Source organism: Pimephales promelas, chromosome 18 (assembly GCF_988280905.1).
Source record: "Pimephales promelas chromosome 18, fPimPro1.hap1.1, whole genome shotgun sequence".
NCBI lineage: Eukaryota > Metazoa > Chordata > Actinopteri > Cypriniformes > Leuciscidae > Pimephales > Pimephales promelas.
The window spans coordinates 5,793,713-5,819,084 of record NC_142786.1 but is presented as its reverse complement, the minus strand read 5'-3'; the positions used below and the strand labels follow the sequence as shown (position 1 = coordinate 5,819,084).

Genomic DNA, 25,372 nt, shown 5'->3' with positions numbered 1-25,372 from the left:
TGGTCCTTGGATATTTGCCTTGGTCTTCATTGCTGTTGGGGAACTACCCTGTTTTCCTGCTAACCTTTATCCCAACTACAGTTATGCTTTATTTTCCTTAACCTGAGAGATAAGCCTTCCCAAAGTAAGACCCTTTGTAACAGTCTCCTGCCAGCCAAATCTCGCTACTCTCCATCCATCCATCCTCCGCTGTCTACATCAGTTAGGTTGTACTGATGTAGAAGCACACATTAGCAGATTTAAAGCCTGATTCTTTTGACTGATAAATGTGTGTCGCTGTAAGCTTCACTCCTCACATCCTGTAGTGCGACTTTCTCCTTTATTGAGCTGTACTGTTTATGATGTCCCTGTGACTTGATGCTATTTCAAAATTTTGCAGGTGTTTTCTTACTTTGAGAGTACTATTTAAATAGCATTATATATAGCTCTCTGATATTGATGCTTTTATTAACCTGCGGTGCAGATAGATAGTTGTGCTCTCTCAATGTAAGACAATATTTGTGAAATTTTGGGGAAAGGAGATGATGGGACTATGTTTATCAGTGCTTTTTTCTTTCTTTTAATCAGATCACAACCAAGGAAGAGGTGAACTCCAAACACGTGGTGAAGAGTGACCCAGAACCCGAATCTTTCAGGCCCAGTCTGAACGAGCCCAGTGACCTTCTGCAACCCGATCAAATCGAGAAGGCATGCTATAGTTTATTTTGACCTCATCATAGTCAACTCTGATGCACTATTGAGTAAGAAACCACGCCTTCATCTTTTTGGATAGTGCTCATGGGATTTCGATGACATTTTCATTGTCAACCTGTGGTATTTCAGTTGTATAATTGGCTCCCAGAGGCCCTTACTTTGAGTAACCTTTACTTCCCAGGTGCCTTTTCTGCACTGTCCTGATCTTTTGGGGTCTTTTCTATACTCACTTCTGACTTTTTACCTCAATCTCCAGCTGGCCAAGCACCTCCCACCCAGGACGATCGGCTATCCCTGGTCCCTGGCGTTCAGCACGTCCAAACACGGCATGAGCATCAAGAGCCTGTATCGCACCATGCAGAGCCAGGACTCCCCGGTTCTCATGGTGATCAAGGACAGTGATGGACAGGTATGCTTGAGCTTTTGGGTTTTAGCTGATGTGATGTTGTAAATTTTATGTAGGCTATATAGTGACTCTTTTCAAATGCATTATAATATTGTTTAAATGCGTATTTGTGCTTCGTTAAAAAAAGAAGAGTTATGTTCATTTATTAAATTAACTATTTTAGCTCAGCATACCAGGGTGATGACGTCATCGCACGCCGTGATGTGTTTCTGTATATGTAGATTGTGAATATTGTGTAGTTATCTACGTAAATCATAGATTTCACAGCATGTAGTTCATCAAATATTCAAACTATTTGTTTTTCTTTTTTTGGCAGCTGTTTGGAGCTCTCGCTTCAGAGCCATTTAAAGTCAGTGACGGCTTCTATGGCACCGGAGAGACCTTCGTTTTCAGCTTCAGTCCAGACTTAGAGGTGGGAATACATGAATATAATGAAAGTGTAGATGTAGACCTTAGATGAAGGTTATATGTAGTTTTATAAATGTATATTAGTGGCATTAATTGTAATACAATCTATTTTTATATTAATGTGTGTGTGTGTGTGTGTATATATATATATATACATTACCAGTCAAAAGTTTTAGATCAGTAAGATTTTTTATGTTTTTTTACCATCTGACCTTTTTTTAAGTCTCTTCTACTCACCAAGGCTGCTTTATTTGATGAAAAAACAGTAATATTGTGAAATATTATGACAATTTAAAATGACTGTTTTCTATTTTAATATATTTTAAAATGTAATTTGAAAGCTGAATTTTCAACATCATTGCTGTTGCTGATTACACATCAGTTTTCAGTGTCACATGATCCTTCAGAAATCATTCTAATATGCTGATTTTATGCTCAAAAAACAGAAATTATTATTTCCAATGTTGAAAATATTGTATTTAATATTCAATTTAACTCATCCTTGATGAATAAAAGTATTTTCTAATTTCTTTCCCCCCCCCCCAAAAAAAAAAGAAATTCTTACTGACCCCAAACTTTTGAATGGTAGTGATTAATGTTACAAAAGCTTTCCATTTCAGATCAATTCTGTTTTTTTTAACTTTCTATTCATCAAAGAATCCTGAAATAAAAATATAAAAAACTATTTTCAACATGGATAATAATCATAAATGTTTCTTGAGCATCATATTATAATAATTTCTGTAGGATCATGTGACACTGAAGACTGGAGTAATGATGCTGTAAATTCAGCTTTGATCACAGGAATAAATTACACTTCACTATATATTCACATAAAAAAACGCTGTTTTAAATTGTAATAATATTTCACAACATTACTGTTTTTTTTTTGCATTTTTTATCAAATAATTGCAGCCTTGGTGAGCAGAAGAGACTTCTTTTAAAAACATAAAAAATCTTACCGATCTAAAACTTTTGACCGTGTATATACAGAATATATTTATTGTCTGTTCCCGCCTTGATTGTTAACATCGCTAAGTAACTTGAACCTTTCTAGGTTTTCAAATGGACTGGTGACAATATGTTCTTCATGAAAGGAGATATGGATTCCTTAGCTTTTGGTGGTGGATGGTATGTAAAGACAAAAAGTTGAAAAAGTCAGACACTTTATTAATCAGTGACTTCACTTAATGTCTAAAATATGTTTTTATTTTCTCCTTTCAGCGGTGAATTCGGCCTGTGGTTGGATGGCGACCTCTATCATGGCAGAACTCACTCATGTAAGACCTTTGGAAATCCAATGCTCTCGAAAACTGAGGACTTCTATGTGCAAGACATTGAAATATGGTCCTTTGAATAACACCCCACCACCACCGCCACCTCACAGACTCGGTACAAAAGTAACAAGGCCACATCTCTAGACCCCCATAACTGATTGTACACCCTCCGCTTGGCTCCTAAGAAGCCCTGATAGAGGCAGAGCAGATAAACAGTGTACATTGCACTTAATTTCTGGAAATGGTCTGCATGGGTGGGTTCTTCTTCACGAATGTTTCGTGAACACATTTTTACCCATTTGCCGCCTGAGGTCCTCTAGTCTTGAGGATAAGGACGGGCGATAATGGCTGTTCCAGAATGTTTCCAAAAGAAATGTAGCTCCCGACTTTCCCAGGAGTCGTAAAACATTGGGTTTTTAAGTCCTACTACCTTCATCACCTGTAGCATTGCATCTATTTCAAGCACTTTTAATATCTAACCTCAAAACCCCTGTTTTTAAAATGTCTTGTCTGTGCGTTCACACAGGCTCTATATAACCAAACACCACTACTTAATGTAATATTCAGTACCGTGTTGCTGTAAAAATGTGGTGTAACATGCAAATTAACGTGTGGTGCCCTTTCCTGTAAGTCTTTTGATCTGTCTTGGAGTGCTGTAGTTACGCCAGGAGAAACATGTTTTAGGGGGTGGGCATCTGAAGGAATATATATACATATATAAATACATATAGCAATTATATATTTATACCTTTATTAGTGTACTGTGTACATAACTACTTCCCACATTGCTGTTATGTGTGACAGTGATATGGTTTGCGCTACTGTCCTTGAAGTATAATCTCAATTGTACATTTTCCTTGTAAATTTGTCCCAATAAATGCATTTCTATATGCACACAACATTACTGCTAATCCAATGTGAATGTGGAGTTGTCGGCTGGGAGTTTTCATCAGGTAACCGGTCTCTTGAGACTGGCTCATCTCGTCGGTGGTAACATGGGAACCATATATAAGGTGACCTGGGCGTTCGAGGGTGATGAAATGACTGGTGCAACCAGAGCCAGCCTCCGGGGCTTATGGATGACAGCGATGATGAGACCGCCTGTTACTGCAACATTGTCACATGTTGCAGAGACACGGAGAAAATTTATGGGGAAATGTCTCTTTTTGCAGTATTATGACTTGGAAGTTTAAGCCCAGAGATGCCAATTTGTCATTGTGGCCAGCTGAAAACTTGCCCAAACATTTGACCCGACTGTGCGCGTCTGTTGTCGGAGCAGGCGTAGCGCTGTGAAGGTCTGATGCTCTCTGCATGCCGTGAGATCGTAGAGCTGAAGGACTCGGGACGCCCCTCTGGGGCCACCTGCACATTTCTGGTCTTCCAGTATTTGATGGCCATGTGGAAACTCAAAGAAATTTCAGTAAAGGTCCCTAACAGATTATGTATCAATGTATTAATCACAATAAAGTCTATGTAATAATGGTGTTTTGTGTGTATCTGTGTGCATTAAAGGGATATAAATACAAATGAAAGGTGCGGTTTCACGCGTTTGAGAATTCTGCATAAACGTGAGAAATTTTCCTTCATGACATCATGACTTTTGCGTAAACATACACGCCAGGCGTGTTATCTACGCATTTTAGCTATCCGCGTGTATGCGTGTATGTCTACGCCATTAACGTCCGAGTGATTCCGCGTCTATGTACATGCCGTCAAATGTCCGAGCGAAACGAAGCAAAATGTAGATCACCATCTGGGGAGCGATATTTTTTTCTCCCTAGGATGGTAGGGGAACACTCATAAATGCCATTAACGGGTAGGTTTAGGGACGGGGTTGAGGTAGGTCATATATTTATATATACAGTAATAATGTTAAGTCAACGTTCAAACACGCTGAAAAGCGAGTTGATAGCACGCCAAAAATGGAAATATGAATTGGCGTGTCATACACACGGTGTTTCATGAGATCAATCTATGAAGATTTTGCATTTAAGATCCAAATGGTCTCACAAATTGCCATGTTGACCACCAGAAAGCTTCTCGGTTGGCTATGCATTGCTCCACCTTTTTTTGCCGCCAAATTTGTCAATTTTGCCAAATTGACCAATTCTTGAATTATGGTAACATTTACCATTGGTCAGTGTTATTTTGCCTTCAAAATCCAGTTTTAATAGCAATTCACACGACTGAAAATGTTCACATAAGCATGGAAAAATTCCCAAGGTGGATTTTGCACCTCCATGTGAGCAGTGCTTTGTGCATATTGACAATAAAACTTTTTTTTTTTTTTTTTTACAGTGATTTCAATAGGAATCCAATCCATGCTATTGGGAGTTTGGCTTGAGGGTGTAAGAGTTGCCTATGCAGGTTTCGCTCATGTTCAAGTTGGTCATGTGAATTTGTAAGGTTGACCAACAGAAAGCTGATGGTTTGAAAGTGACTTCTGTGTGAGCTGTGCTTCATGCGCCACCATACTAGTGATTATGAAACATTTTCCTGTGAAATTTTCTGGAAATTTCAGCAATGTGTGTAAACTGGGTAGACAAAGGTCAAACTCAGTTCCCACCACTGGAACTGAAAAGGCTTCAAAGGTTTTTTTATTTAATTTTGATTGATTGGATCCATTTTCACGCTCAGTTTTCTCTAAATGTGAGCATAGTTGAGTCAAACCCATTTGTCAGCAGACAGATTGCAATCTAAACCTGATTTTGAACAAATGTGTGGTAACTATATTTTGTAGGGCATGCAGAATGATCTGTATTTATGATAGTCACTAACGCCATAATCTGCTCTTTTTTTTTTTTGGAAACAAACTTTAAAAGAAACTTTATTTAACAGTTTAAGTACATGTACATTCAGTAAAAATCATTCATGTACACTCACCTAAAGGATTATTCGCTCTCAGAACTGTCTTAATTCTACGTGGCATTGATTCAACAAGGTCCTGACAGCATTCTTTAGAAATGTTGGCCCATATTGATAGGATAGCGTCTTGGAGTTGATGGAGATTTGTGGGATGCACATCCAGGGCACGAAGCTCCCGTTCCACCACATCCCAGAGTTGCTCTATTGGGTTGAGATCTGGTGACTGTGGGGGCCATTTTAGTACAGTGATCTCATTGTTATGTTCAAGAAACCAATCTGAAATGATTTGAGCTTTGGTGGATTATCCTGCTGGAAGTAGCCATCAGAGGATGGGTACATGGTGACCATAAAGGGATGGACATGGTCAGAAACAATGCTCAGGTAGGCTGTGGCATTTAAATGATGCCCAATTGGCACTAAGGGGCCTAAAGTGTGCCAAGAAATGGGTTTGCACACTCAAAATTGCTTAAATCACCTTTCTTTCCCATTCTGACATTCAGTTTGGAGTTCAGGAGATTGTCTTGACCAGAACCACCCCTAAATGCATTGAAGCAACTGCCATGTGATTGGTTGATTAGATAATTGAACAGGTATTCCTAATAATCCTTTAGGTGAGTGTATATAAAATATTTTCAGTCTAAATGCCGAAATGCATATCAATTTTAGTGAAGGGTTTTAAACTGGGACTTTATAATAACTATTATTTTGTCTGATATATGATACAAAATATCAATCACTCATTGCAAAGGCCTAAAAAATCTATATAAGAGGTATTTAAATTCAGAAAAGAGATGAGGAAATATGATGGCACACGCACGATAAAGAATTCCCATGCTCCTCAGCAGCACTCCTGCTCGGTCCTGTCTTACCTCTGCCCTGATGTTTAAGTAGACCGCGTACAATACAACACCAAAGAAGTGACCAATCAGTGTCAAGGGGCGGGGGTTCAGCCTGATGATTGACACAGATGTTAGATATAGTATGCATACAATAATTATGTACATTTATGGCTATTTGTTTGATTGTAATGAAGTCTGGACCTACACAGACAGCAGTCCAACTGGCCCAGAGACACACTCCCCTCCCAGCTGAAAATAACACAAGCAGGCTCTTCGAAGATATACAGTAATATTGAATCTGCAAACGGAGACAAATTATGATAAGATATTAAATTATGATTGCAGTGATTAAAATGATTTGATGATCTATATTTTTATAATCAGCAAGTGTTTATGGTGTACAGCACAGCAATCAATTACATAAGTGGCGAGTCTTTGAAGATGAATATTTGGCTTATTGTTGAAGAGTACCCTCTAGTGGCAACATAAAAAACATGAAAGTTTTCCATTCAAGATGTTGGAAATAGGATCTTGTTTCAACTCTATAATTCAGAACCATAAAAACATATGCTTATACCATCTTTTGATGCAAATAACTCATGTAGTGCCTGTGCTAGAACATCCACCACAAATGAATGAGACACCTTCCGCTCCCAGTGGAATTTCTTTTTAGCCTATAATAATTTGAGAAAACACTAACTGAGAGAATTCAGAGAGAGCAAATCTTTTTTTTTAATTAACGAAATGTTTCAATATTTTTAATTCTGGTTTATCTGAATAAAACCCAAGACTTTTAACCTGCAACAAGGCCGCGTTGTCACTGAGATCCGGAACGTTCTGAAGCAGACTTCTCCAAATCATGACATCATTGAGTGCTACGCTCATCCCTCCGCCAGTTAAAGGATGCCTCATGTTATACGCATCTCCAAGAAGCAAGACTCCTGTCAAGAGGACAGATAGATCTATTTTCTAATTCATATAGATCTAATTCAGTTGCAACGGTACTTTCTAACATTATATGTAACAAAAATCACTGCCTAATTAAAGGGATAGTTCACTTTGAAATTAATTTTTGGTATGTTTTAGCTAACCTCAAGGGCTTCAAAGATGTTGGTGTCTTTGTTTCCGAAGTAATTTCAATTTTGATATTTTTAGGTCAAACCGTTCTTGTCCGTCAGTCATATAATGGAGGTCTATGGTCACCACCTCAAAAAGCATGCACAGAGAAGTCCAAATTAAACATGATTTAATGACTTGTAAATGTAAGTACACATCGTTGGCCTAAGACACGAAATGAGCGGTTTGTGTGAGAAAACGAACAGTATTTATATCGCTTTTACCTCTAGTAACCACAGCAACGTCCAAGTGGCTCGTTTTCTCACACAAACCGCTCGTTTGGTGTTACGGCGCGTGGCATCAAACGTACAAACCCCGCCCATTTAATCCAGTCATCCAATCATTTCACTGTACGGTTAGATTAAAAAAAAAAAAAAAGACTCGTGCCCTTTTGACAGCAAACTCGACTGCAATGAAATAAATAAATAAACAAACAAACAAATAAATAAATGTTAGTGTGTATAATATCATGTGAATTGCATGGTTTCTTACATAGGATTACTAAAGAAGTGTAAGCGACATAGGCAGTTCTGAACAGACAGTCATTTATTTATTTATAACTATATTATTTTGCACAAAAAAAACCCCACAGTTATTAACACCCCCTGATTATAATGAAATATGCTGAACATAACCCTTTTACTGTCTATAGTTCTAACAGATTCCTTATGCCATGTCTGCGTGCTCTTGTTTTGTTAGTTGGACTTTTAGTTTGCCGTTGTGGTTTCCTGTTGTTCCCTCGTTGCTTCTTGATTGTTCTCCAAAAAATAAAGCTGGCTTGCTTGGGTTCAACCTCCGCTTTCCTTCTGTGGATTTACGTGACAACTTTACAGTATTCCCACAGTTTAAACCACATTGTCAAATACTCAATTCAGGTGTAGTTCAGTTAAAACATTTAATCTCAACAGAAATGTATACTGGACATTCAGACATGGGAGTAAATCATAATCCTTACGTTAAAATGTAAACAGTTGTAAAATTAATTTAATGTCAAAGATACTATAGTGCCACTGGGTCAAACGGATTTTTCCTGAAATAATCCTACAAAAATGTCCTTTTCTGTTTTTGCTCAGTCCTCAACATACACGTTTATTGTGGCTCTTGAGCAGGGCACCGGATGCTGAAATAACTTGATGAGATCAGCCTTTATATTGAGTTCACGTGCTATAGGGTCATGGAGGCCATGCTGGTTAACTCTTCCTCTCTGGTTCGTTGAGCAAAATAAGGTACAGCTTTGATGCAAACTTGCAGATCTCATCAAATCATCAATCATAGCCATGGCTTTGTCTTCCCTTCTGTTTTTCTAAATGCTTCTCCATAAACAATTTTAAGGCTTCATGTAATATTTCAGATTAATTTAGCTTGCCTTTAAAGATCAAAACAGACTGAAGGACACAATGCTGTTATTCCTCAAATATTTTTATGGCTATCCACCTTCAACTTTTTATTCAGCGCTGGTTGGTTCTGCAAATGCAAAGCTAATTTAAATCCCCATCCCCTATTGGGACATGAGCTGGCCTTATTTTATTTGAATGTTTTACATTGCATCGCTTATAATTCATTCAGGGATTTTGATTTTAAGTGGCACTTTAAAAAAAAACCTTTTAATTTTAGTGGCAATTTATTCTTTGCATTTCATACCTTTTTAATAAATCTGGCATTGTACAATACAATGTGAACGTTGTTTGCTCTGTGACACTGTTTATGTTTCTGTATTGTAAGTCGCTATTAAAGCATCTGCTAAATGCATAATGTGATTTCCATATTACACATACCAGGAAAAGCTTCTCTCTTTCTGTTATCATCATGTCAACAGTGGCATTATTATCATTATTTAGATTATTTAGATAACAACTAAAAATTGTTTATAAGTTACGACAGTAAAATATGAGGTATTTTACTCTGTATATGGTATTGACACTTTCAGTACTGTATGTACAAATATGAATTTGCTCTTCACACAAATAAATCAATAAAAAAAATTACCATCCAACTTTTCATTTTCCAACTTTATTGAAAATGAGGTCATACAGGTACATAATTTTACTGATATAGATTCACTTCTGTTCAACCAATGTCACTTTTTTGTCTGTGTGCCGAGTATAGAAGCCTCAGCTCTCTGGTGTGTTTGAAGTGTGACCTGCAGCTTCCAATATCTGAGATACAGCCACATGAGACTTCCATTCTTCCGTTCATCTGTGTTGAGATACTCTGCACAACTGTGATCATTCTTAAAAATATCCAGATGTGCAAGAATTGGCTCTTTGGCGGTACGAACCAGAAGGTCTTTCTCTATCTCCACCCTCCTCGCACGAGGCACCAAAATACTGCAAAAGGCCCTCTGTCTTTCCACCAGCCTGTATTCTACCTCCTTTAGAGCAAGTGAAGCCCTCATCTCTTGCTCTTTTTCCTTTTGCAAAGCCTCGTGGAAGAGGGCGCCACCAGGTCCTCCGTGACGCAATCTAGATTTCTCGTTTTCTAGAGCTTCACGTTCCAACCTCATGCCTCGACGTTCCTCCTCGAGCTGCTGACTCTGGGATGCCAAGGCTTGACGGTAGCCATGTGCCCGCTGCTTTTCTTTCTCTAGATCAAACTCGAGCTGAACTGTTTCTCTGCGGTTCTCAGAGAGCGCCTGTCGGTACTTCACATCCAGCTCATTCTGGATTGTCTTTACGTTTTTTTCATACTTGACCTTGGCCTCCTCGATTTCCTTTTGAGACTCCTTGGACCAGATCCATCCTAGAAAACCATCCCCAGGAGAAAAAAAAAAAAAAAATCTGAGTACCCTTAATTAAAACATACACACTAGAAAAGGGCAATAGTGTTGTGTAGTACTTACGAAAGGCAGCGAGCCCCAGCATGGGCACCAGGAAGGCATAGTTCCACTTACTGCTGTCACCGCCATCACCCTGCCTCTCTGGCCTTATATTCCAGTCCTGAGGGTCATTCAGATTGTTCATGTGGACTGCAGCTGAAAAATAAAAACATACTTAATCATACATTTAAACAATATGATATTCAAAAAGGGAAATACTACTGTAAATACTGTAAACCAAATGCCCATTTTTTCATTTATAATGAATTATTGTCCTTATGCAAACATAATGGAACTGATGTAGCATTTACATTTAATTCATAACTAGAAATTTGAGCAGCGCAAGATCCTTTGTGAAATATTAGACTTCCTGTTTCCACGACATGCATAAGCGATTTGCCTAGTTATATATCAAACAAAGCGTCCCATTATTCATGCAAGCACAATACATACTTGCCGTACAATTCTACATAAAATGTCTATGTTACCTTGCCAGTCAGTGTCCTTGCCAAAGCACCTGAAGTTGACTTGACCCCCGTTATCAAATAGATTTTCAAATAGTCGCTAACGTTATGACTAGGTAAAGTAAAGCTAACATCTGCGCTAATGTTCTTGGACAAAAATATCGCTTATTTCAAGTATGAAGGCTATATTATATAAAGTGGCATTTTACAGTAAATAACTCCACCCAGTATAAATACATGCGTGACTTTGTTTTCTGCATGACGCTAACAACAAATCCCCCCCCAGCGTGGACAATTATTGGTACGGTCCTCGCTGAAGCTGAAAAACTGGTAGGCGATGTCCGATTCGTGAATCATTCGAACCGATTCCTTCTTTTGAAAAGGATCTTCAATCACTTGGTTGATCTGCTTTGCGTGTATACACAACAACCTTTACTCACTGTAATCAGTAAATTAAGTATTAATAAATTAAATTAAGTGGTAAATGTTCAAATAATTTAGTTATGAAAATTACGAAGTAATGATTATCAATTATTTGTTTGTTAATAATACTTATTATAAGTGCGTAATAATACTTTTTTTTTTATTGAATATCGTTTGTTTTTGTAGGTATAATAACAGTTGACACCTTGCCAAAGAGACAAACCAGACCCGTTCATGAGGCAGACCGAACACATAACTTAAAGTAAGTGTATTTGATGTGAGAATTTGGCTGATATTGCGACAAGGTCGACGGCTTTTTTCTTTTTCTTTTTTTTAATCAGGTGGGCTACAAACTTAAATATGTAACGTTATATTTAAAAAAAACGAATCGATTACACTGCAGTAGCTACGCCGCGTCGTAGAGTCAGGGAAAAGAATCTTTGAACTGTTCGAAAGAACCGAATCGTGGAAATGAGTCGGACTTCCCTTACATCACAGCGCACACGAGCTCCATACACACATTCATTGGCGTTTTAGACAGAATCGAGCAACATGGCTGCAGTGTGCGCTGCCTCCCGTGTCCTCGGCAAAAAGATTGTGTCATCTAAAGCTGTAAGTCCTCTCAGATCTTGGCCATTCTTTCTATTGTAATGACATTTGGTCTTTGCATGCCGAGAGTTAAATTGTTTTATTCTGAGATGACGCTGCAATCTATTGTAGTCTGTTATGTGTTGGTTTTGTAACCATCACTTGCTGGGTTAGGTAACACTGTTACATAGTTAGTACCAGTGTCTTTGTTACGCATTATATGATACTGTTTTTTATGGAGCTTATCCTTTTGTCAGTTATAGTTAATAGTTTTAAACCTAATGTAATGTGTAATTTTATAGAAGTGAAGTTTATATGTTTTGTAATCATGGATCTATTGAAGGTCATGCTGGCAGCGTTAGCATTAGCCGTGCGATACTGAAAGCTCATGTTGTTATTATCTTGAATTCTTCTGAAGTATTTGAATGAGTGGTTTTTATTTCATTTCTAATTGCTCATGAGAATAAAAACAGACTGCTATGACAGTTGAATTAAGAATTGTGGCTGGCTAGTGTTATTACAGACATAACTGACAGCTACAGTCACCCGTTAAAAGTTTGTGGATGTGTTATGGTAATATGTGTCCTTCATAAACATACTCAAGCATAGCAAATGGGTTTATCATATAAGTCTCCAAAATAACTGCTCAACCTATATTTTGTTCAAATAAAACACAATAATCAGACATCGCTCTGTTATGTCACCAATAAGGACCAGCTTACATTTGATTGCTGCCTGTCACTGTCTGTGTTGTTTTGTTACTAAGAATGAAACACATTTGTATTATGGTTGTGTTGTGTATGTGTTATTTTTATTTATGGTTTTATTTAAAATTGTTTGCACTTTTGGTTTGTTTGCACAATTGGTTACACTTTATTTTAAGGTGACATAGTTAAATTTTACTTACTCGGATAAGTACTGTATAAAATTAAAATGATATACTTACTATAGAGTTAGGGTTTAGGGTTAGTTACTTGCAATTATGCATAATTTACTGTTATTTCTATAGTAGCTAGGTACATGTTGAAATGTGTATGTCAAAAAGTGGAACTTAAATTTATTATACATATACAGTGTGGGAAAATAAATCAAATAAAAACAAATAATTCAAACAGACAGGAAGTAAAGATGAATATAAATAAATATATCCTCAAGAATATATGAAGGTAAAGCATTGAAATGTAAAGGCATAGATAAACATCACAGATATGATTTCTCTAACTAGTAAAATTATATTAAAAACTAATTAAACATTTTTGTTGTTCCATCCAGCTGCCAGCCGTGTGCCAGGCGAGCAACCGCAAATTGCATTTCTCCATCTATGGAAAAAAGGGAGATGCAAAAGTCTCAGATGGTGTAAGTATTCATGCCGCTTCATTGTTTGGTTTCACCAGGTTTTCACCTGGCATTGGCAATTATATGCACTACCATTGCAGGCTATTAAGGTTCTGTTGAAATCTAATTAGCATGTTAAAGAAGCAAAACTAGATGTCATAGTTGAGTGGCCTTGTGTGGTCAACATGTTTATGGTATTTGTCTCCTCAGATCTCCACTCAGTATCCAGTGGTAGACCATGAGTTTGATGCTGTCGTGGTGGGAGCCGGTGGCGCAGGGCTTCGTGCCGCTTTCGGTCTGTCGGAGGCCGGCTTCAACACAGCCTGTGTCACCAAACTCTTCCCCACTCGCTCACACACAGTGGCCGCACAGGTTTGGAGATTTCCTCTTGTGCTTCTCATTATTATTTAGTAAAAAACAAAACAAAATGTGTCTACTATACCTGATATACTCTAAATATATATACTAGTTTTTACAAATAAGGGACAATTTAGCTTTTTTTGAAAGGACAATGAATAATATCAAGACTCTAATGCATCAGAATCATGTGGTTTGCTCAGGAAGAGACTGACTGAGAATCAGTCGTTTAGAACGTCTGAGAGCTGTGCAGTTCAAGAAGTCTAAAGTCCTCAAGGCAGCTCAACCTTTGAAACGACACCTCAGATATTCTTACACCTCTTTGAAAAAACAAAATAAATTAATATTATCTTAGAATATGACTAGAAATTATGCACTGCCTAACTTTTTTTAAGATAAAAAAAGCTAGGCAGCGTTTGTGTGTGTTTATACACACACACACACACACACACATTTGTATGTGTAGATATATATGTATATATATATTTATATAAATATGCATGTGTGTGTGTATATATATATATATATATATATATATATATATATATAAATATGCATGTGTGTGTGTATATATATATATATATATATATGAATATGTATGTGTGTATTTATATATACACTCACCGGCCACTTTATTAGGTACCCCATGCTAGTAACGGGTTGGACCCCTTTTGCCTTCAGAACTGCCTCAATTCTTCGTGGCATAGATTCAACAAGGTGCTGGAAGCATTCCTCAGGGAGTTTGGTCCATATTGACATGATGGCATAACACAGTTGCCGCAGATTTGTCGGCTGCACATCCATGATGCGAATATCCCGTTCCACCACATCCCAAAGATGCTCTATTGGATTGAGATCTGGTGACTGTGGAGGCCATTTGAGTACAGCGAACTCATTGTCATGTTCAAGAAACCAGTCTGAGATGATTCCAGCTTTATGACATGGCGGATTATCCTGCTGAAAGTAGCCATCAGAAGTTGGGTACATTGTGGTCATAAAGGGATGGACATGGTCAGCAACAATACTCAGGTAGGCTGTGGCGTTGCAACGATGCTCAATTGGTACCAAGGGGCCCAAAGAGTGCCAAGAAAATATTCCTCACACCATGACACCACCACCACCAGCCTGAACCGTTGATACAAGGCAGGATGGATCCATGCTTTCATGTTGTAGACGCCAAATTCTGACCCTACCATCCGAATGTCGCAGCAGAAATCGAGACTCATCAGACCAGGCAACGTTTTTCCAATCTTCTATTGTCCAATTTCGATGAGCTTGTGCAAATTGTAGCCTCAGTTTCCTGTTCTTAGCTGAAAGGAGTGGCACCCGGTGTGGTCTTCTGCTGCTGTAGCCCATCTGCCTCAAAGTTCGACGTACTGTGCGTTCAGAGATGCTCTTCTGCCCACCTTGGTTGTAACGGGTGGTTATTTGAGTCACTGTTGCCCTTCTATCAGCTCGAACCAGTCTGGCCATTCTCCTCTGACCTCTGGCATCAACAAGGCATTTCCGCCCACAGAACTGCCGCTCACTGGATGTTTTTTCTTTTTCGGACCATTCTCTGTAAACCCTAGTGATGGTTGTGCGTGAAAATCCCAGTAGATTAGCAGTTTCTGAAATACTCAGACCAGCCCTTCTGGCACCAACAATCATGCCACGTTCAAAGTCACTCAAATCACCTTTCTTCCCCATACTGATGCTCGGTTTGAACTGCAGGAGATTGTCTTGACCATGTCTACATGCCTAAATGCACTGAGTTTCCGCCATGTGATTGGCTGCTTAGAAATTAAGTGTTAACGCGCAGTTGGACAGGTGTACCTAATAAAGTGGCCGGTGAGTGTATATATATATATATATGAATATGTATGTGTGTGTGTGTATATATATATATATATATATATATTGATTTGTAAAGGTCTTTGTAAAGATTAAAAACATGTTATTTAATCAATTTATTCATAATGGCTCACAGCTTATATTTTTTATTTATTTATTTTTAACGTGTATTTCTCCCTTTATAAAAAAGGGTGGGATTAATGCTGCTTTAGGAAACATGGAGGACGACGACTGGCGTTGGCACTTTTATGACACAGTGAAGGGATCTGATTGGCTGGGAGACCAGGATGCCATTCACTACATGACTGAGCAGGCCCCTGCTGCAGTGGTGGAGGTGAGAGATGATCACATGACCTGTCACTGTCGTTATTGCTTTGAAATTATTGAGGAATGATTGGATAAGAATGATTGTTGTTCCTTGTCTTTAACTCAAACATTACAGTGTGACTGATATAGATCGTGATTTCCTCCAATCTCATCAGCGGATGTTATGTTTTTTTCAGCTGGAAAACTTCGGTATGCCATTCAGCCGTACCGAGGACGGGAAGATCTATCAGCGTGCCTTTGGAGGTCAGAGTCTGAAGTTTGGTAAAGGAGGTCAGGCTCACAGATGCTGTTGCGTGGCAGACAGGACGGGTCACTCCCTTCTTCACACACTCTATGGACGGGTGAGGGAGATTCTGATAGTCAGCTTGAACTGGAACACCTGTTGAGCCCTGTCTAATTGTGTCTGTTGGTGTGTAGTCTCTGAGGTATGATACCAGTTACTTTGTCGAGTATTTTGCCCTGGATCTGCTGATGGAGGATGGAGAGTGTAAGGGAGTCATTGCACTATGCATGGAGGACGGATCCATCCACCGTTTCAGATCCAAGAACACCGTCATTGCCACTGGGTAAAAGAAATGATCTAGTTTTCTGTCTCAACCATTCAGTAGTGTTATTTATATACTGTTATGGTGTTTATTGATTACATAATAATAGATTTTATTTTTACATTTTTAATTCAGTTTTAACAATTTAATGTATTTTAGTGAACTTGTATTCATCTAATATTTATATTATATTTTAGTTCAACTTCATTTTAATGAATGAGAACTTTTTGATAAGTATTTTGTGTGTTAGTTTACAGCAGCAACATTAGGATTCAAGTTCAATTTCATTTTTTTTTTACAGTTTTTTACAGATTGCATCTTTTAAGATTGATTGGTTCACCAAATTAATAATAAAAGATTTTGATTTTAAAATATATTTTTAATGACAACTATAATTATTATTTAAAAATATTTTATTTATAATTGAATTTTTTGAGGTTGTACATATTATTAACATGCAAATAAAGATATTTATCTCATTTTCTCTTCAGTGGTTATGGCCGCACATTCTTCAGCTGTACATCAGCCCATACGAGCACAGGAGACGGTAATGCCATGGTGACACGTGCGGGTCTGCCCTGCCAGGATCTTGAATTTGTTCAGTTCCACCCCACAGGTAAGCTTCTTTCTATTATAAGCCTGGAAAAGTTCTTTAGATTATATATATATACTGTATATATATTACGTTATATATTACATGTGTGGTTACTATTTCTTTGTTGTGTTTACATGCATCTGTGTTGATGCCTGATGGTCTGAGTTATAAATATTCTTCCCCTTCCAGATGCCTTCAGCCAACCTGTGGCTGGTTTTAAATGACCTATGATGTAATCCCCTTAGGTATCTATGGAGCCGGTTGCCTGATCACAGAGGGTTGCCGTGGAGAGGGAGGAATCTTAATCAATAGTGAAGGCGAGAGGTTCATGGAACGTTATGCGCCCAATGCCAAAGATTTGGCCTCTAGGGATGTGGTCTCACGGTCCATGACCATTGAGATCAGAGAGGGAAGGTATAAAATACAGATTTTTTTCTATAATAATAATCTGCTATTTTGTGCCCACAACAGTCTCACCATTTTGCTGCTTATTTAATGAATCGCAAGTTTTCTTTTAAGCTTCATTTGCGCAGACAGTACGTGATTGATGGAAAAAATGAACTGGTTTTAACTTTCTAAAAAAGAGTTTCCCTCATGTTTCCACCAGAGGTGTTGGGCCAGAAAAAGACCACGTATACCTGCAGCTCCATCATCTTCCGCCCCAGCAGCTCGCCGCTCGCCTGCCAGGCATCTCCGAAACCGCTATGATTTTTGCTGGTGTGGACGTCACAAAAGAGCCCATCCCAGTGTTGCCCACCGTCCACTACAACATGGGCGGCATCCCCACCAACTACAAGGGACAGGTATTCTGCCCATTTTCACCATCACTTTGATTACTGTTCATGTGGGTTATTACAAAAGAGAAAAGGTAATAGGGATATCATTGGAAAAAGAAGGGATATGATCAGACAAGTGCTTTAGGATCCGCGTTAATATTAGAAAAGATTTCAGCTCTGGGGAGATCTAAAGTAGCGGGAAGGACTGAAAACAGATGCCGAGGTTGCGTTGTTTCTGCTCTATATGTGACAACTGAAATTGTTTAACGCGACAAAATATTTCTATTGCCAATAAATGCTGTATGCATCACATTTCCCACAAAAATATTAAGCAAAACAATAAATGTTTTCAACATTGATAACCATAAGAATATGAAAGATCTATATGAAAGAAACATAAAAAAATTATTTTCATGAGCACCAAATAGGCATATTAGAATGATTTCTGATGGTACATTTTGAAATAAAAAAGTGCTTTTTTATAATATTACAATAGAAAATGTATGTAAATTGTAATAATATTTCACAATATTACTCTTTTAATGTATTTTCGACCAAATAAATGCAGCCTTGATGAGCATAAGAGACTTCTTTCACAAACATGAAAAATTTAAGTGACCCCAAACCTTTGAAAGATATTTTAAGTGTACAGTAATTTTACATTTGATTAATTAAACACAAATGTTACAGTCCCTGTTTCCATTCTACACTCATGAGAACATAATGCTAATATCCTCCTCTAATTCTCGCAGGTCATCACCTATAAGGACGGAGAGGATAAGGTGGTGCCAGGCCTGTACGCCTGTGGCGAGGCCGGCTGTGCATCGGTGCATGGTGCCAACCGCCTTGGCGCCAACTCTCTGCTGGATCTCGTTGTGTTTGGACGCGCTTGTGCCCTGACTATTGCGGAGACAAACACTCCAGGTAGCTTCATAGCACTCAGAAATCATGAAGGAAAACTCCAAATTGACGAGTGGCCTTTATTAGATGAGACAAATTGAGTTGTAAGAGCATTATAAAGTCATTTGTTTGTATATATTTTCTAAAAACGATTAAAGGGGTGGTATAATGCCCTTTTCACAAGATGTAAAATAAGTCTTTGATGTCCCCACAGTGTGTATGTGAAGTTTTAGCTCAAAATACCCCACAGATATTTTTTATATAGTATGTTAAAATTGTCACTTTCGCTCAGTTTTTGTGTCTGTCCCTTTAAATGCAAATGAGCTGCTGCTCCCGGTAGCTTCAAGAGCTCATGTCCTTTTACCTCACACAGACATGCACTGATAATTCCAAAAACTTTTAGCCTTTTTTGTTCAAACCGGAGTCAGACAATGAGGGAGAGACTCAAGAAGAAGTGACAACACGTAGAATGCAACAGAATGGTTAGTTGATGAATGTATGTAGTTTATGTGTAGTATCTTCTAGTCATTGTATCATGATAACCTACAACTCGCGTTCCCTGGGCGGCGTTTATGTAGATTTTATGATTTGTGATGTCACTAACCCGGCAGGAAGCTTGTGTAGTCCCTACCAGCCGTTTGTTGTAGTCCTTAAAAAGCAATTTCTTTAAAAGAAAATATCTCCCTTTGCTTTGAACTTGGCACATCTTAACTTTGCAGATGTTGTTTATGCTCAAACAGCAATATCACACACTCACTAAAGTTAGAAAAGTGAAATCACAATCAACCACCTCTTTAATACTTTTTAATAGTATTCTACAAACTATTAAAAAATGCTGTGATATTTTTATCCTGTCACATAGGAGAGAAGCTTTCCCCTCTGAAACCCAATGCAGGAGAGGCATCGGTCTCCAATCTGGACAAGGTCCGTTTTGCTAACGGCAGCACCAGGACCTCCGAAATCAGGCTCAACATGCAGAAGGCACGTCACCTCACTGGAGTTCTTTAGTTCCTAAAAGAAACGCAATAGTTATAGACTGATCAAATAGGAATTTGACTGTTTAGACTTTGAAGCCTCATCTTATGATGTCCAGTGGTCGTTATTCTATTGAAATGTAAATGTAATTTTCCGTTTTTCTTTCTCAGACCATGCAGACTCACGCTGCCGTGTTCCGCACAGGAGACGTTCTGAAGGAGGGTTGTGAGAAGATGGACTCCGTTTACAAGTCGATGGATAATATCAAGACATTTGACAGAGGTCAGAGAATACTGGCACAAGAGAAATTAAATTAATTAGAAATTCAATACCTCCAAAAAACAGTAACGTACACTACAGCACAAAAGTTTAGCATCGCTAATACCTTTAAGATAAGAAATTAATACTTGTATTCACCAAGGATGTATTAAATTGATCAAAAGTGACAGTATTTATAATGTGACATTTGTTTTTTCAATAAATGCTGTTCCTTTTATCTTTCTATTCATGATTGAATCTTGAATAAATGTTTCCTCAAAACTGTTTAGCAGTTTTTAAACATTGATAATAAGAAATGTTTTTTGAACAGCAAATCAGAATGTGACAATGAAGACTGGTGTAATGATGCTGAAAATTCAGCTTTGCCGTCACATTCAAATATTTAAACTGGAAAATTTTACATTTTTTAAAATGTAATAATATCAGCTGTATTTATATTTGTTCAAATATATACCGTTTTAATTAGCATAAGATAATTAAAAAATAATGGACCCCAAACTAGCCAGTGTATTTGCTAATGAGAATGTCTAATCTAAATTGAAACTTAGAAAATTAGAATGGGAGTTTAGAAACTTTTTCTGTTCATTTGATAATATTCATAACTGTACAAAAAGATTGAAGGATGTGTTATCTCTGCAGTATGATCGTTCGTCTGGCATTGTACACTAAATTCATCTTTTACGTCTTCAGGCATTGTGTGGAACACTGATCTGGTGGAAACTCTGGAGCTGCAGAATCTGATGTTGAACGCAGTGCAGACAATCGTCTCTGCCGAGGCCCGTAAAGAGAGCAGGGGCGCTCACGCTCGCGAAGACTTCAAGGTCAGCTTTCTGAAACCAGCATGCTTGTTTAAGGACAACAATATTTTGTACCATTAAAGGGTCATTCCACCTCTGGAAAGATGAATGTGTATTAAAAATGGATAATTTATGTAGAAGAAATGTGAAATTATTTTTGAATTTGGAGCTAGACTGAGAAAAACCAGAAAATGTATTTTTGGCTTATGTGTATGAAAGACAACAACTCCCAGAATGCACTTGCTTCGCTGCCCTAGGAGGCCACGCCTACCGCATTATTTAAACAACAAGTCTAGGCTAGTCTAGTGAGTCTCCGTGATGAGTCTGTCCTAGTCTCAGCCTCAGACGTCACGCCCACGGAACGTTGGCTAAACGTCTGATGCATATGGTACACTTAACTGGAAACACTTCAGGAATGTCGAAGTCGTCACCTGATTGGTTGAATTTTATCGGATTTCCGGGGGCGTCAGTGTCGCGTTTATTTTCGGTCCGCCGGGAAACAAAGCGCAGATGTGTGATTGCGGAAGAAAAACTGTTGTGTTTATGAGTGACAATCATAGACCGTAAAAGGTGACAATGAGCATTTATCAAGATCAGCTAAATGTAGTTGTATGTCCCCTCCTATCTATTATGGAAGATCAAGTGAAGTACCTAACTGCGATATCAGCCGTGTTTGTGGGCAAACAGGTCTACGCTGACATCGCAGCTGGCCGATTCAGTATTCATATATAAGGCGCACACTGGATTATAAGGTACTGCAGAGTCAAACGTTTGACTGGGTTTGCGTTATGCATCCACTAGATGTGCTAAAGGCTAAAGGGAATAGCGAGTACGCGGCGCCGGAGGTGAGGCGTTTATATTTAGTAGGCGTGAGCGCGCTGTGGCGGGGACGTAACTTGCATTCGCAGCCTGACTCATGTGTGTATTCAATGTGCGGCGTTGACAAAGCGAGCATAAGATGGACATGAGCGCGAGTTCGTGGGCGAATTTAATAGCGCGGAGCGTTGTTAACCAATTGATCCATGTATAAGGCACTCCGGTAACTGCTGACTGACTTGTTGCACGCCGATCTATTGTTGTGGGGACATTTCCACGCCCTGAAACGTGACGCTGAACGAAACGAACTGTAATTGGTTGTTTGACGTGTCAGTCAAACGGCCTTATGGGCGGGCCTTGGCCAAAGAAAGCTGCTATGAATTCCAGACCTTCAGCCGTCAGTCTGAAGGTCCGGCTGCGCGAGACTAAGTCTGTCCGAACATGTGTTTCGAGATCAAAGTGTCCGGGATTCGGACCGGGAAATGTCCGGGATTCGGCTTTTGCGTTCTACAGTCGATGGACATAAACCCCTAAAGTTACTACATAAACCCGTAACCCCTAAAGTTACTACTCGGCTTTCTCCACAGAACAAGAGCCTACTAGCTTAGCTTCCAAAAAAAGATGGCTGACACTATGTGTAATCCCAATCCTCCATAATGCATTTGTCTGCGTATTCAGTACCTTCGTCCATATTTTCAAAAAGTTTCTGCCGGTAAAATCGAACGCACTGGCACTGATCTGTGATAGGTCTGTTAGCACATTAGGTCCAACCCCCTATGGCCGGGTTTGAAAGGGTGGGATCTAGTGTCCTCTGTACATTTTTGTCTAACTTGTACATCTTATCTATTATTGAATAGCATAATAGTGCATAGTACATTGTTGTTGCTTTCAGTTAGTTGTAATCTGGTTTTGCAGCTTGGTGGGAATCATAGTGTTAAAGACACAACTGTCATGTTGATAATGTTTGTGTTTCTAATGTTTCTGCTTCCCTGTTCTTATTATAGGACCGTGTAGATGAGTATGACTATTCCAAACCCCTGCAGGGACAAGTGGAGGTGCCTTATGAACAGCACTGGAGGAAACACACACTGTCCTACGTGGATCCCAAGACAGGAAAGGTAAATATAAAATGTTTTCTGTTGCTTTGTTCACATTTAAAGTGCCTCTGTTATGCTTTTTTCAAATATTACATTTCATGCAGTTTGTTATATAGCTGTTTGTGAATGTAAAATGTTTTAAAGTTTAAAGTGCATGACAAAAAAAAGTGTTTTAAGTCTCATTTCCTCTTACATCCCTACATAATGTAACAAATGTGCATATTGCCAGACTATGATCTTCATTGGCTGCTCATGAACAATGTCTACTTGGTCTATTTTGGTTCATGTTATCAGTTATTAGTATTTTCAGTGCTGTGAATCCACTTTGCATGATCTTAAAAAGGATGAGGACTCATGTTGGAATTGATACGGTAAAAACTGACGCCATTGTTCGTATTGGAGTGTATCAAGTGCTGAGGAAGCCTCTGGAGCTGAAATTCAGAAATGGTAATGAGCATCGTTTCTGACATGCGCTTTAAGCGGTAGACCAATCACAACAGACTGGACCGTCTGACTAATCAGAGCAGAGAAGGCTTGGAGGGGTTTTGGAGAGACTGAATCCCGAAATTGTTATCATGCTCTTTGAGAAGTGAGGTGATGTGCTATGTATATTATGAGAAAATGAAAGTGTTTTCGACCTTTAATGCAATGTAATCTCCAAAACAAAATTAGAAACCTTTAAAATAGCATAATGGGGCACCTTAAATCTGTCTTGTTAGTCTGCATAAAGGAAGACAACATTCATTTGTATGAACTAACATGGACAAACATGTGTTTCAGGTTACTCTGGAATACAGACCTGTGATTGACAACTCTCTGAACGCTGAAGAATGTGCTGCCATTCCCCCTGCAATCCGTTCCTATTAAACACATCCTGTTATACCCCTGCTGACTCCGCCTTTGCTTATTATAGTCAGCCAATAAATAAAGGAAGGAATATCTTGTGTGTGATGAGCTTCACATTATTTAAATATGATCACAATACCTGAAATATCAGAGCAAATAACAAGCTTCAGTAGTCAGACTTCCTGTTAAAAGTTTCAACTGTTATGTTAACAATAACAGCTGTGTGATATTGCTTTATATTGTCTGAAACGCATCCATCACATTTGCTCTACACCGTGCTGGCAAGTAAATCATTAAGTATTTAATACTTAAATGTTGAATGCTTGTCACAATGCAGTCAAGAAGCACTTGCACCTTGGTGACTATAGATTTAAGTTGTTAGCTTCTTACTTTTGTGGTGATAATGCAATGTCCGGTTTGTTTTTGACCTGGTGACCTTCGCTTCTCAAATACTCAACTCGTCTGTATGTAAAGCTTTGTACATCTTGCATGTTCTGTTTTGTAGGTTCTGGTTTAACTCAATAAAGATGATCCAGGCTATACTGATTGTGTCTATGATATTGACTGACATGTTTTGGTGTTCACTAGAGAGAGAATTTAAAGCAGTACAAGTAATGTGAGTTAGGTAATCAGATTATTTTTTTCAAGTAACTAGTGAAGTCACGCATTACTTTTACATTTACATCAAAATATCTGAGTTACCTTTTAAAATAAGTCATGTAAAGTTACTTTACTGACAGCTCTCCTTTCCCTATGTTATCCCTGATATGAAGTCACCATCTCGAAGAAGGTATAGAACTCCCCGTTATAAATGGAACAGGTTTAAAACAAACAATCAATTAGACTGTTGAACATGGATTAGCGATGTCTGCTTAGTCTTATGTGTATGAATATGGTTTTGTTTCATTTGTTATGCATTTGGTTCTGTCGAAATGCTGAATATAGAGTCCATTACAAATTTCCCTATCAGAGATAATAAAAGTTTTTTTTTTTTTTACTTATCTCACTTGCAGTATTCCTCAAAATTAAAAAAAACTGTGAAATGAAAAGTCAATATAATTAAAAATGTTGAACAACACAAATATACGTTGTGTGTTTAATCTCAGTTTTTTAACCAATGTCTTTGCTGCTGACCTTCGATGATCCAATTCAACCATACAGATAAGCAAAAATGACTTTAGATAAACAATGTTTGTGTCATTTTTTTGTTTTATTGCTGAAGTAAGAGTGTTTATCTTCTCCTGCGTCCTATTATTCTGCATTCCAGAATGACAGCACATCTGAAAGGTTTATTGTTCAACGTATTGTTTAACGATATTGTTCAACGTGCTAACTTTCCCAACATTGGTGTTCACAATGTTAAGTTTGGAGGAAAAAAGCAATAATATTTGTGTTGACAATCACAACTACCCAAGAATCACAAATATATATATATATATATATATATATATATATATATATATATACTTAAGCATTGAAAAAGTAATTACATTGCAATGAAATCTAAAGCCAGGTATGCTTGACTGTAGTAGAGTACTCTTGCCTGTGGATGGCAGCTGAGTTCACAGAATAGCTTAATTATCTTGGCAAACTTCAGTGACAAGATTGTTTAATTATTTATACACCACTTTGGAAAACATAATATATAAAAATGAAGACTTAACATGGTGAAAAAGTGTGAGGTACAATTCAGAATTGAGTGTTCATTTAGACATGATGTGTTCTGTGAAAACATTTTGTCAAACAAAAGACTTCGTTGTATATTTACATTATTGTAATGTAAAGTCACTGCTTAAAATGGTGGAGTCTGTCAGATTTATTCATGTTTTCAAAATAAGTCTTTTAAAAGTGCATTTATTTGATAAAATTACAGTAAATTCAGTTTTGCTACCAAATCGTTTGTAATTTTTTTTCAGGAATCTTTGGTGTAAAGTTCAAAAGAACAACATTTATCTGAAATCAAAAGTATTTTGTAATATTATAAATTGCTTTCAGTGGAT

At 38.0% G+C, this 25,372-nt stretch overlaps 3 protein-coding genes and 1 non-coding gene across 5 annotated transcripts in view; 2 read left to right on the top strand and 2 right to left on the bottom strand.

Annotated features, from left to right (window-relative positions):
- oxr1b (oxidation resistance 1b) overlaps positions 1-4,269 on the top strand; it is a 68,301-nt gene extending 64,032 nt beyond the window's left edge. For both annotated transcript variants that reach the window (XM_039678755.2, XM_039678754.2), the window contains 5 exons: positions 568-687; positions 950-1,102; positions 1,416-1,511; positions 2,565-2,638; positions 2,732-4,269. In XM_039678755.2, coding sequence (XP_039534689.2) covers positions 568-687; positions 950-1,102; positions 1,416-1,511; positions 2,565-2,638; positions 2,732-2,867 — 579 coding nt within the window. In that variant the 3' untranslated portion in view covers positions 2,868-4,269. The remainder of the gene's footprint in view (positions 1-567; positions 688-949; positions 1,103-1,415; positions 1,512-2,564; positions 2,639-2,731) is intronic.
- Positions 4,270-6,451: 2,182 nt separating this feature from the next.
- On the bottom strand, positions 6,452-7,143 carry LOC120483612 (uncharacterized). Its single transcript, XR_016147230.1, has 3 exons — positions 7,066-7,143; positions 6,694-6,786; positions 6,452-6,600 (listed from the first exon to the last, which is right to left on the bottom strand). It is a non-coding gene; the product is annotated as an uncharacterized LOC120483612 (transcript).
- A 2,449-nt stretch (positions 7,144-9,592) lies between these two features.
- Positions 9,593-11,161, bottom strand: ccdc127b (coiled-coil domain containing 127b). The gene is made up of 3 exons (XM_039678752.2): positions 10,908-11,161; positions 10,444-10,575; positions 9,593-10,343 (listed from the first exon to the last, which is right to left on the bottom strand). The coding sequence occupies exons 2-3, from the start codon at positions 10,562-10,564 to the stop codon at positions 9,682-9,684; spliced, it is 783 nt and encodes a 260-aa protein (XP_039534686.2). The 5' UTR covers positions 10,565-10,575; positions 10,908-11,161; the 3' UTR covers positions 9,593-9,681.
- A 613-nt stretch (positions 11,162-11,774) lies between these two features.
- Positions 11,775-23,914, top strand: sdha (succinate dehydrogenase complex, subunit A, flavoprotein (Fp)). Its single transcript, XM_039678751.2, has 15 exons — positions 11,775-11,918; positions 13,167-13,250; positions 13,440-13,601; positions 15,610-15,753; positions 15,923-16,087; positions 16,164-16,312; positions 16,783-16,907; positions 17,132-17,300; positions 17,494-17,689; positions 18,415-18,586; positions 19,425-19,543; positions 19,708-19,819; positions 20,507-20,637; positions 22,434-22,547; positions 23,307-23,914. Exons 1-15 carry the CDS (start codon positions 11,859-11,861, stop codon positions 23,391-23,393), a joined length of 1,989 nt encoding a protein of 662 aa, XP_039534685.2. The 5' UTR covers positions 11,775-11,858; the 3' UTR covers positions 23,394-23,914.
- Positions 23,915-25,372: the final 1,458 nt, after the last annotated feature.

Bases quoted from the DNA above. Each gene is read 5' to 3' on its own strand.
- ccdc127b (XM_039678752.2), bottom strand. From the start codon at position 10,564: ATGAACAATCTGAATGACCCTCAGGACTGGAATATAAGGCCAGAGAGG. The intron at 10,344-10,443 runs GTAAGTACTACA...ATGGTTTTCTAG, and splicing joins GCTGGGGCTCGCTGCCTTTC to GATGGATCTGGTCCAAGGAG.
- sdha (XM_039678751.2), top strand. From the start codon at position 11,859: ATGGCTGCAGTGTGCGCTGCCTCCCGTGTCCTCGGCAAAAAGATTGTG. The intron at 13,251-13,439 runs GTAAGTATTCAT...TTGTCTCCTCAG, and splicing joins ATGCAAAAGTCTCAGATGGT to ATCTCCACTCAGTATCCAGT. The intron at 16,908-17,131 runs GTAAGCTTCTTT...TAATCCCCTTAG, and splicing joins TGTTCAGTTCCACCCCACAG to GTATCTATGGAGCCGGTTGC.